At 46.9% G+C, this 10,225-nt stretch overlaps 5 protein-coding genes across 5 annotated transcripts; 2 read left to right on the forward strand and 3 right to left on the reverse strand.

The window, feature by feature from the left end:
- Positions 1–293: 293 nt before the first annotated feature.
- Positions 294–794, reverse strand: H257_06897 (hypothetical protein; the record flags this gene model as incomplete). The annotated part of the gene is made up of 2 exons (XM_009832274.1): positions 294–463; positions 659–794. The coding sequence occupies 2 exons, from the start codon at positions 792–794 to the stop codon at positions 294–296; spliced, it is 306 nt and encodes a 101-aa protein (XP_009830576.1).
- Positions 795–1,116: 322 nt separating this feature from the next.
- Positions 1,117–1,886, reverse strand: H257_06898 (hypothetical protein; the record flags this gene model as incomplete). Its single annotated transcript, XM_009832275.1, has 2 exons — positions 1,117–1,302; positions 1,506–1,886. The coding sequence occupies 2 exons, from the start codon at positions 1,884–1,886 to the stop codon at positions 1,117–1,119; spliced, it is 567 nt and encodes a 188-aa protein (XP_009830577.1).
- Positions 1,887–3,103: 1,217 nt separating this feature from the next.
- H257_06899 (hypothetical protein) lies at positions 3,104–3,841 on the reverse strand (the record flags this gene model as incomplete). Its single annotated transcript, XM_009832276.1, has 3 exons — positions 3,104–3,205; positions 3,566–3,598; positions 3,656–3,841. 3 exons carry the CDS (start codon positions 3,839–3,841, stop codon positions 3,104–3,106), a joined length of 321 nt encoding a protein of 106 aa, XP_009830578.1.
- A 1,842-nt stretch (positions 3,842–5,683) lies between these two features.
- Positions 5,684–6,549, forward strand: H257_06900 (hypothetical protein; the record flags this gene model as incomplete). Its single annotated transcript, XM_009832277.1, has 3 exons — positions 5,684–5,851; positions 5,974–6,094; positions 6,476–6,549. The coding sequence occupies 3 exons, from the start codon at positions 5,684–5,686 to the stop codon at positions 6,547–6,549; spliced, it is 363 nt and encodes a 120-aa protein (XP_009830579.1).
- Positions 6,550–9,705: 3,156 nt separating this feature from the next.
- Positions 9,706–10,047, forward strand: H257_06901 (hypothetical protein; the record flags this gene model as incomplete). Its single annotated transcript, XM_009832278.1, has 1 exon — positions 9,706–10,047. The coding sequence occupies one exon, from the start codon at positions 9,706–9,708 to the stop codon at positions 10,045–10,047; it is 342 nt and encodes a 113-aa protein (XP_009830580.1).
- Between the last annotated feature and the right edge of the window lie 178 nt (positions 10,048–10,225).

Genomic DNA, 10,225 nt, shown 5'->3' on the forward strand with positions numbered 1-10,225 from the left:
CCATCGAAGCTCACCTTGGTGGAGGGGTTGTACCGCGGTCGTGCCACTGCAGCAAGAAACATTACCTTGGCGATGAAGTTCTTGGACTTAAGAGATCGGGCTGCGACTTCTTCATCTTCGTACACATAAAACTTCTTTTTGACTTCTGTCAAATAGAACCATTTTTCATCAACATGTACAACATCGTGCATGTTGGAGAAACTGGTTCCATTTGACAACGGTCGGAGGAAGCTTTGTGCGAAAGCCATCCGTGTCTTCGTGTTTTCGTCTGTGAGCATCGGCTTCACGTAGCTTTACCGAGCCTTCAGTGTACCGTGTTGCTTCATGTGGGTGAGTAGCGTCGTCTTGGGGATTTCGGAGTTGGCTGCCAAAGTTCGTGTTGTTTGGCGTGCATGATGGGGCACCGCCTGCACGGCGGCTTTGATTTCTTCTGCGGTGCGCGTTTTTTTGCGACCGGAATTTCCTAATATAGTACACCTTTAGAAAGTAATACTTATATCAACGAATACTTTTGGAATATATAAAATTATACAAGTTTTACCTCTCATTTTTGCCGCGACGCCATGGTTCTTGCTTTGTGAGTGCCGTCCACGATTCCAGATGCGAGTTATCGTCCTCGGGTGGCAACGAAAGGCACATGCAACCTCCTTATATGCACCATAAGGAATCTTTCCTCCCTGGGATCGCTCTAAGAGCTGGACAAAGACGGCCCGGTGCTGGACGAGTTTAAGGTTCCGTTCAGGCCTCCCGTCTACATTTCGAGTCGCGCAGAGCCCCGCTTGAGCCACACGCATCGTCAAAGGTGTGGGGATGGTTGGGTAGTGACTTGAACGCAGTTAATTGTATAATGAGCTCTCTCCGGAGAGTTTTGTCTATCAAAAATTGACTGGACAACTTTGAGATGTTGTAAGTTTTGAAGCAAAACGAACTAGAATGCGCGAAAGCTACCCAATCAAAACTGAGATCTTGCGCCTTTTGACGCACCAATCAGCTACTTCCAAAAGTATTTGTTAGAAAAATGCCGCCAATAGCAAAACAATATGACCAAGATATCAGACCAGAGTAGTACTTGTTACCAAAAAGCTTGGTGAACAGCATGAGCTGCATTTCATCGCGTCATGCATCGCGTTCAGATCGATCTCGCTGGACTTTTTCCTCACGCTCTTGTTGCTGCTGCCGCCATTCGAGCTCTTTGTCGAGCCGTTTTTCTTCCCGCTGAGTAGCGCGTTCGTCCATGAGCAGCATCATGGACATCATGTCCGACGAGGCCTTGGCGTCAGATACCATCGCGCCATCAATAAACTTGTCAATTGATTGACATTTCTTCGCCACATACGACGTCATACCACCACTGGGGGGCCCCGATGCGGCCCACTTCAATCTGCTCCTCAACATAGCGAGCTCAGTGACTGGGGCACTCATGGCGCGACGCAGGGAGAGGGACCTCGCTCATCTCGACTTGTCATTCATCTCAAGAGAGGCACATGAATAACCGAATTGCATACCATAGAGATACCTTGCTCGGACGCAGAGTTGTTGCCATTACTGTTGCCATCGCCATGACCGTCGTCGTCCATGTCGTCCTCGTCGCCTTCCATGGTGAGCACTGCACAGTTGGCGTCAACGCGACGACTGATGAATTTGGTCCGAACGACATCCACCGGGCACGACGGATCGCCGGTGGGCTCTGCGTTGTTTCGAAGCGTGTAGAACTTGCGCTTGATACCTTCTGCATCACGGAAAGGGTAAGGACCAGCATTGAACTTGGCGGCAACTTCATCCCAGACGTTACTTCCGGCTGGCATGAGCTCGTGGATGTGGTCGAGCATCAACTCGACCGACCCTGGGCACCAACTCTTTCCACGACCCTTTGCTTTCTTCGCCATAACTTGGATTGTAAGTTAGAGTGTTGTCTACTCGTTAAACACCTCTTTTATTTTGTATAAACTGCTACGGTGATTTTGCTTGCGTGGTCGCAACTTGCGGAGACTGTTTTTTGGTCTCCGTAATTTGCGATTGGTATTAAAATACCAAAAATGTCGCAGATGCGAGCCACTCGCAAAATGTGATGCGAGAGTTTCGGGAGTCTTCCATTGACATACGTTGGATGTGTGTTGTACTCATTCAATTGTACGGTATCGACATTGATGTTGTGCGGTTGATCCTTGGGATGTCATGACGATCAGTGACAAGATTCAACGCCATGTTCGTGACCACAGGGCATGTTAATGATGTCCGAAAACTAACGCTGGCTCACTGATGGCCAGCCGACGTGAACGCGTGGTTGCAAGACTACGCGGTCTACCAGTCTTGCTTCTACATTGAGGAACTCGAAGCAGCAATTCGACACCAAGCTCGAAATCAGCAGCAATGGAAGCTGCTGATTTCGAGCTGCGGGATTACTTCGGCCGCCTGCAACCTTACTACTTGTACCCCGACCAACTTGTCTTCATTGACGAAATTTCCAAGGACGGTCGCAACGCATTTCGAAAGTACGAATGGTCGAAGCGAATACGAAAGTGATTGTGGACCTACCGTTTGCACGAGGCGAATGAGTACCTGCTCTAGCTGCGTTTACAACGTCGGGAATTTTAGCGTGGGAGTAGTCCCGATCTGTTTTTGTTTCCCAAAGCAGTTACCGATTTCCCCCCTGGATCGAAACGGGGCATGTTTGATAATTTTTGAAAACTCATAATATTAAAACTCGGCACAAATTTGTGATATCATTTTGAAAGATGAAGTCGCGAATGACTTTGGTTGATAAGCACGAGCTACACGCGCAGCATGTACGGAATCCTGCTGTGAAGTATACCGAGCTGCCAACATGGACCAAGGAAGCGTTTACGTTAACAAGTAGCCCATCCAAATCGAACAATTTGTAATGCCATTAATCGCCACATTAATCGGAGCCAACGTACCGACAACACAATAAGATGTATGAATCCAGCCGTCTCGCTGCCGGAGGTTGAACGACTCGTTGTCCAGTGGGTCCTCCGTTGTGAGGAGTTGGGGGTCTGCATCACCGGAGAGCTTATCCGAAAGCAAGCGTTGGCTTCGGTGTGCAAATCCGAAGTGCCAGCGACTATATTTTTTCAAGGGTTGGCTATACAAGTTCCAACGAAAACATGGACTCACCAGCAAGGTTCAGCACGGCGAAGCTGCCTCGACACCCGCGGCTGCTGTTGTTGACGGTCGCCAGCAAATGCTACAAGTAACGAGTGGTTACAACACGAACGACGTCTATAACGTGGACGAACGCTCGATTTTATACTGCTTGTCAGCGTTTCGCAAACCTTTTACAAGTAATTCAATGCAGGCAATCTTAAAGTTTGTATGATTTTCTTTGTATCCAAGATATACGCTGAGTCACGAAACAAACACGAAATCAAGCAACTATTAACATACTAGTAGTATACAGCAAATAAAAGAATTCACATTAAAAATGTTATAGTGTAGTAGTCCAGCAAATAGAAGAATTCACATTAAAAACTGTTATACTAATAGTACAGCAAATAGAAGAATTCACATAAAAAAATATGATGGGTCGCCGAGGCCGTGCATATACCATGAGCGAGACAGCTGACGATGCGTCATCGTACTACGAGTAGTAGAGGACATGAGGTTCCCAATACGACTCAATCATAACGCAGTTCACACGCTGGCTTGAACGCGAGCACCCACTACACGTCGCAGCCGGAAAGCTCATACTCCCAGTGTCCCTCGAGCTATGCAAGCCGATGTTGTCGTATGCGTCCGTGAAGCGCACGACAGCGGGGCGTGAAGTTATATGCCAAGGTAGTTTACCCACAGTTTCGACAAGCAATAGCGCGAAGAATGACATCATGTTACTTCATCGCGAAGATGGCATCGGCACGGCTGATGATATGGCTGCCACAATGAAAGGTATTTATTATTTTGAAATTAGTATGTGTTACATTGTGGAGTATTGTAGACTATGTGTCTGGATACAAAATGTTTTTTGCAAAGCTTAAGTATAGCGATGAAGGCCCGATACAGAAGGAAAATCACCACTTTCTTTTGATGGTATATTGTGATTTATTACTACTATAATATTTTAAATACTTCAATCAATAATATGTAGGTAGGTTACCGCTACCTTGCTCAACATGCTATATCCTCGACTACGGATTTTGCCCTCGTTTCTAGTGTGCACCCATTCTTGGTGCTGTGTTGGAACCTCAATGCCCGTGCAGTGTCAACATCTTCAATTCGATATGAGCATATCTTGTGGAGAGGTAGATTAGTGTATTAAAGATATGTTTTATGGGTTGGATTATTGTATGTGGTCAGGCGAGCTTTACAGATTCGATATGGCTCATGAAGAACGATCAAGAAGGAAGGATGCCATTTCCACGGCATATTTATGCTTATCCTTTGCGTCCAGATATTTGTCATATCTTAAGGTACCATTTGTTGTTAATGAGGTAATTAAAGTGAAAAATATATTTTGATATAGTACAAATTCCTGGGTCCCCAACACTACGGTTGGGGTACAACGCCAAAGAACGGTTTCGGTATGGTTTCGCAACACTGTGCATTACACGAGGAAGGCATTGTGGTCATGGTCTTATCCATCTCTGACGTCGGCACGCAATCCTTCCGCATAGGTGTGGCAAGCACATTGTTGAGCACTCCGGGTGGCCCACAAGCCGTTTCCATCTGGTTTGGAGCTGGATGGAGCTTCGGGAGTGCACAAGGGCGGTACATTTTTGAAGGCTCCGGCGGTGACCAATTTGTCGGTGCGCTGCTACTGGTAAAGCGTTGGTGTAATATCTTTTATGAAATGCATCCTATTATTTGACCTGAACATTATCTCTATTTTCTAATATTAATAATTTATTTCTAGGGTTGGATGTATGTTGCGTTGAATTTGGGCTCCTGCCGCCGCACTTCGGCACCACGGTGGTGTTATCCAGCACAATCTATTTTGCCCGGCTACGCATCAAACTAACCGAAATCATTCCGATCGGCTATTCCATTTCTTTTGGCGTCGCTGGCATTACTAGTCAATTAGTGACATCCGAAGCCTCACTCACCATGGATGGATTACGGGGGTCACTACACTGAACTCGGTATTAACTCGCAAGCGTGGTACACCCATATTTTTATTCATCTGATCCTTTCTAAGTTTGTCGCGGCGAAAATGCAAAATTATGACCTAGCTGCTGATTGGATAGCAAAAGGCGATCTGCATGACGATCGCCTATTGGTTCGAAACGTAACTCCAATAATTCAAATTTTGAAATGCAAGCATCCATCCTCCGCCAGCACGATCTCTAACGTCATACACAATCTAACGACATTATTTAATATAGGAACAAAGTTGCCCACTCTTTTTATTGTGCGCGGGACTCCATCCGGTGCAATTGAGTCGGAAGAGCTGCCGACGTATCCTCCTGGGCATGTCTACGCTGTCCAGGAGACGGCGTGGATGGATGAAAGTGTTTGGATATATTATCTGAACGAACTTTTGAAGTTTGAATTAATTGGCCCCTCTGTCATTTTTGGTCGACAACCTGGCGTCGCATGCAAGCCTATCATCCCAAACAGCGCTGATGTCGTCACGTACCTTCAAGCCCTTCGCCGGATGGAGAAAACTATGACATCATCGCACATGGTTCAGTTCCTTCGCGCGGGTCACATGGCCTGGCTTTAAGACTACATGGCAACCCGAGCGTCTGGCTACAACTCGCTGCTGCGTCTGCTCCAAAATTTACCTGACCGACATGGCTTTTCCAAGCAACGAGTGTGTCTCCAGAAGGAGACCCAGCAAGACCTCGAGGAGACACGACTTGCTTTTGGCAAACAGTTTCATGCTGACCACCCAGACGTGCCTTAGACTGCGTGCACAACGCTGACGAGATGGGGATTCAGTACGACATGTGCCCGAGCACAATATGGGCTGTGCGTAGTGGCGGCAGTTACGTTGCGAACTCCGAGACACACTCGTAGGGCATGACCGCCTTACCGACTCTGCGCATCGATGGTGCCAAGTTGCCAATCTTCACGCTGGTCAAACCCATTCAAGACTCGACCAATCTCGTCGACTTCATCTGTGCCATCATGGCCAAACGTACGGATGCGACGTTTCCTTGGTGTACCACTGTTCGTGAATATTTTTTCTGTCTTGTGCTACCAACCAGAATGGCTCATTCTTGTCTAGACCTCGTGCTTGGACTTGCCAGTATCAGCACCAAGGCTTTGGTTGGGCTTACCCCACTTAATGGCGCTGTGATGTCGTTCGAACCAAAGCCACACCTGTATGCGGCTTCGACGTGGCGACTTTTTGTCACCGGTCGGATGCCGCCAATACGTTGTCGTGGTGATACTTCATGGTGGTCAAGCTATTGCTCCAGTTCGTGCACATCGGTACCAACGAATTGACGACATCGGTTCTATGTTAATGTTGTACTTGTCGGTTACGGATTCGCTTACTGTGTCCTTGTGCGTGAAGTGGCGTCGACGTTGTGCACACCAGTGGCGGTCGATCGACAAGAGTTCGGGATAGCGTGTCAGATCGCCCCCTAGATCGAGCGCGCCACCCCAAATTTCAGCGCGGCCGTTGATGCCTGTGATGTGGACGAAACGAACCCGTCCGTCTGGGGAAGGTTGAAGGCGAGTTCGACCTCTTTGCCATCCGAGCTTGTCGGACAACCCGCCAACACTGCCGCGACCACACCAGCAACTGGCGTGCGAACTGTTGATTCGATATTACTATTATCCACACCAACACGCCACATCAACGGCCACAATGAGCATGAAGCGATATGTCAACGCTGTTTTCGAGTCCATCTCAGGAAGGTTGTGGACATACGACTGCCATCAATGCCATTAAAACAAGTCTCACGCTCCAACGCCGACGGGAATACACTAGCCACTGGCGTGCGAATCGGTGGGTTGAGAGCAATTTTGTCCACACCGCATCGATGTGGACGAAGCGGTGCAGCAAGGTCGTCGTGGAGATTCGCTCCGCAAGTCTGAAGCCGTGTCATCATTGATGGCGTCCACCCGAGTCTCGAGGGATGACGAGTCTACACCCATCATCGGTATCGAACGACGTACATAGCGAAGAAACTAGGTAGCTGCTAGAGGCTATAGCAGGCCTCATAAGTATAGGCGTTTTTAAACATAGATACCTATTATGCCTATTTTATCCGTGTCCTAACGCCTAATTTAAGGAACATAAATTACAGGTATAAAAAGGCCTCAAATAAGTTAAATTGTCCCTGCAATCTTTTGCTGTCGTCAACATGGCAGGTGAGAAGGAGAAGTGGGTTCGGCAGGAGCTGCCGCTGCGACAGACGCCGTTCTAGCACAGGCACGCCCAGGAATTTGGCCTGGAGGTCATGCAGACCGATCCGAACTGCTGGGTCCTGAGATACTCGGCCTGATCGCGCCGCGGGATGCCGACTAACACACGACCTTCCACGAGCCATCATACCTCAAAATCAGTTAATTAGAGCAATACAAGCCTGTGTTTAGGAGACGCCTATTCTATCTGGCAGGAAATGCCTATTTTAGCTTAAAATAGGTAAAATAGGCGTACGTCTATTCTTATGAGACCTGGGCTATAGATAAATTGCATGCAGCTGTAGAACAACGTACATTGTACATCGATTCAGAGTGAGCTTATAAACTACCTTCATCGCAACGGTTAGATATGTTGTTTCAATTTAAAGAAATGACTTACATACATATTCGTTACGATAATTCTTGAAGTTGTCTCGACTCGCCTTTGCCACATCGCTATTTTGTGCGTCCATTTGCGCTGGACCGGCTGAATTGCGGTCAAGGTGAATCATCCAATTATGCAACACTAGCGTTACTTCGATGACAAGGGTCATTTGTTGAGGAGAATGGAACTCTAACGGCTTTTTGAACAACCGAAACTTGTTCTTCCACTATCCAATGCATTGTTCAACAACAATGCGGATGTGGGAGTGCAGAAAATTGTAGTATGCTTCTGCCTCGCACATGTTCGGCATGATTGGAAATGATTACAACACTTAGGGCAGAAGCGTGAAGTCGGCGTCAGCAACAATAAAACCACCACGAGGGATGCATCGTGACTCGCCAAACACGGAATTTCGGAACATCATGCGGTCGTTTTGGCCCCTGTTGAGAAACAAAAAAAGCTTACCTGATATAGTATTTGAATATCGTTACAATTTCCATATATCGTTACAATTACCATATACTACGTAAGTATTATTTTTGTAACGTTACGGTTTCATTTGTTTCCCCATTCTATATCTGTGATTCCCTATTCTTTGTGTGTAGAGTTTCTGTACTCATAGCACGCGAGCAGGGTAGGTATCTCACAAACCTGCCATTTCTGCCTCCACTGGCTTTGATTGATAATCACACAGATTCGCCGTCAGCGACATATCACTCTGGTCCGAAATCTTAATCAAATTGTTTCAAACTTTCGACGTTTTCCTAAATCTTGTTCTTTATTGTACCTGATTGGTGGAATAGAAAGCTGTTAATCTCATTGTTGATTGGCTAGTTTGTGGACTATATGATTCATCGTCGTTCCCAAAATGTGACCTGCCAATTCCACAGGGTAGTGAAAAAAATACTCACTATCAATTCATCCGGTGAGCAATCAATGTCGGTGTTATCGCGTACACTCAGAGTCTTACAGCTCTATCCTACCTGTAAGTATATCCTTGCGTATTCACTGGCGTTGTTGACACCCCCGTTGTATTTCTGCGTCTCGTTGAGCTGCCAGGGGGCGAGCGCTGCGCCATGCTAGGATACTTCCTAACGAGACCTGTCAACGCATCTCTCAGTCATCTCAGCCTAACGAGATCTGTCAACGCAACTCTCAGTCATCTCAGTCATACCTTCCAATGATATACATCTACAAGTTGTTCATTGTAGACGAGCCTGTATCCTACGTTTGGGCTCACATACAGAGCTCATGGCACCACGGCGATTGCCGCGACAGCTTTCACGCCCAATTTGGGGTATTAACCTCTAATTGTAACGAACTATCAAATTGTAGAGTTTTATTCGGTAAAATACTCTGGAGTACATACTTTAATCAAGTCAAAAAGTGATAAGAACAATTGGACTAAGATTACGGACCAGAGTATAGTAGTCATTGACTGGTGCGGCTGGGGTTGAACGCCCATCGTGCAAAGCAAGCGCGGTAGCTACCGTCCGTTTGGGCAAAATAAATCTTACAATTGTTTCTTCCATAAATATTGCTACAGTTGAAAATTTTGAAATCTGAAGGTATATTTGAATAGAGGGGGCATCGTTTCTCCGAGTGAGGGGTTGCGATAGACAACTCTGAATTTCTACTGTGTAAATCAAAATGATTTACAATTTCGAGGTATAAACTCATTAAAATACAAACGACTTAACAAAAACTCTTGTTAAACAAATACAAGCGGGGGATTTGAATAGAATTACGTACCTAGTAGTAGTTTACATACTAAAAAATGTCCCTGCGCAAACGACGTGGCTGCAAGCTCGCGGAGCCGAGGAAAGCCAAGACACGTGGAGTCAAAGGCACGAGAACAACGGTCCCCAGCAAACAACAACAACCCACGAGAGAGTCACGCAGTGTCTGCCACCTCCCGACGCATTGCATGGAGCGTGAAATTTCAAGATGCGCTGGGTTCTCCACCTCAAAGTGAATGGAGCCAGCGTGGCGGGACAGTGTATCAAATCATGCGCGAGTTCAAAGTTCCAGACGGCTCGCGAGACTCCGTGGAGAAAGTACTAGAAGACGTCAAAGCCTGCACTGCACATGGTGTTGAATACGACGGTCGTGGTGCACCACGGGACGGTCACAACAAGGCTCAAACAACATACATGGTCAACGAGTACCGCAGTTCTGTTGACGAAGGCCATGTCGGTCAGTCACCGGTGTACTGTTTGTCAGGTCGAATGAACCCTGTTGTCACGCCGCTGCAGCGCCTGAAACAAGGAAGCCCTGATGAAGACTCTGCATGGGCAATCGCGTGTTGTGGACTTGTCCAGCAGTTCGGAGTTCACATTCCTGCCACATAAATTTTGCTGAAAACCACAGAACAGACGCCACCTGTCAACTCATGTGTTGAGGTAGAGTCTCGAGTGAGGTGGATGCGCATCAAGGTACTTAAAAAGGGAATTGTATTACATCTGAATTGTTGGTACGACACTACAGCTGAACGTATTCCGGGGTACTAGTAATATATAATCGGATGGT

This window comes from Aphanomyces astaci, assembly GCF_000520075.1.
Source record: "Aphanomyces astaci strain APO3 unplaced genomic scaffold supercont1.14, whole genome shotgun sequence".
Lineage (NCBI taxonomy): Eukaryota > Oomycota > Saprolegniomycetes > Saprolegniales > Verrucalvaceae > Aphanomyces > Aphanomyces astaci.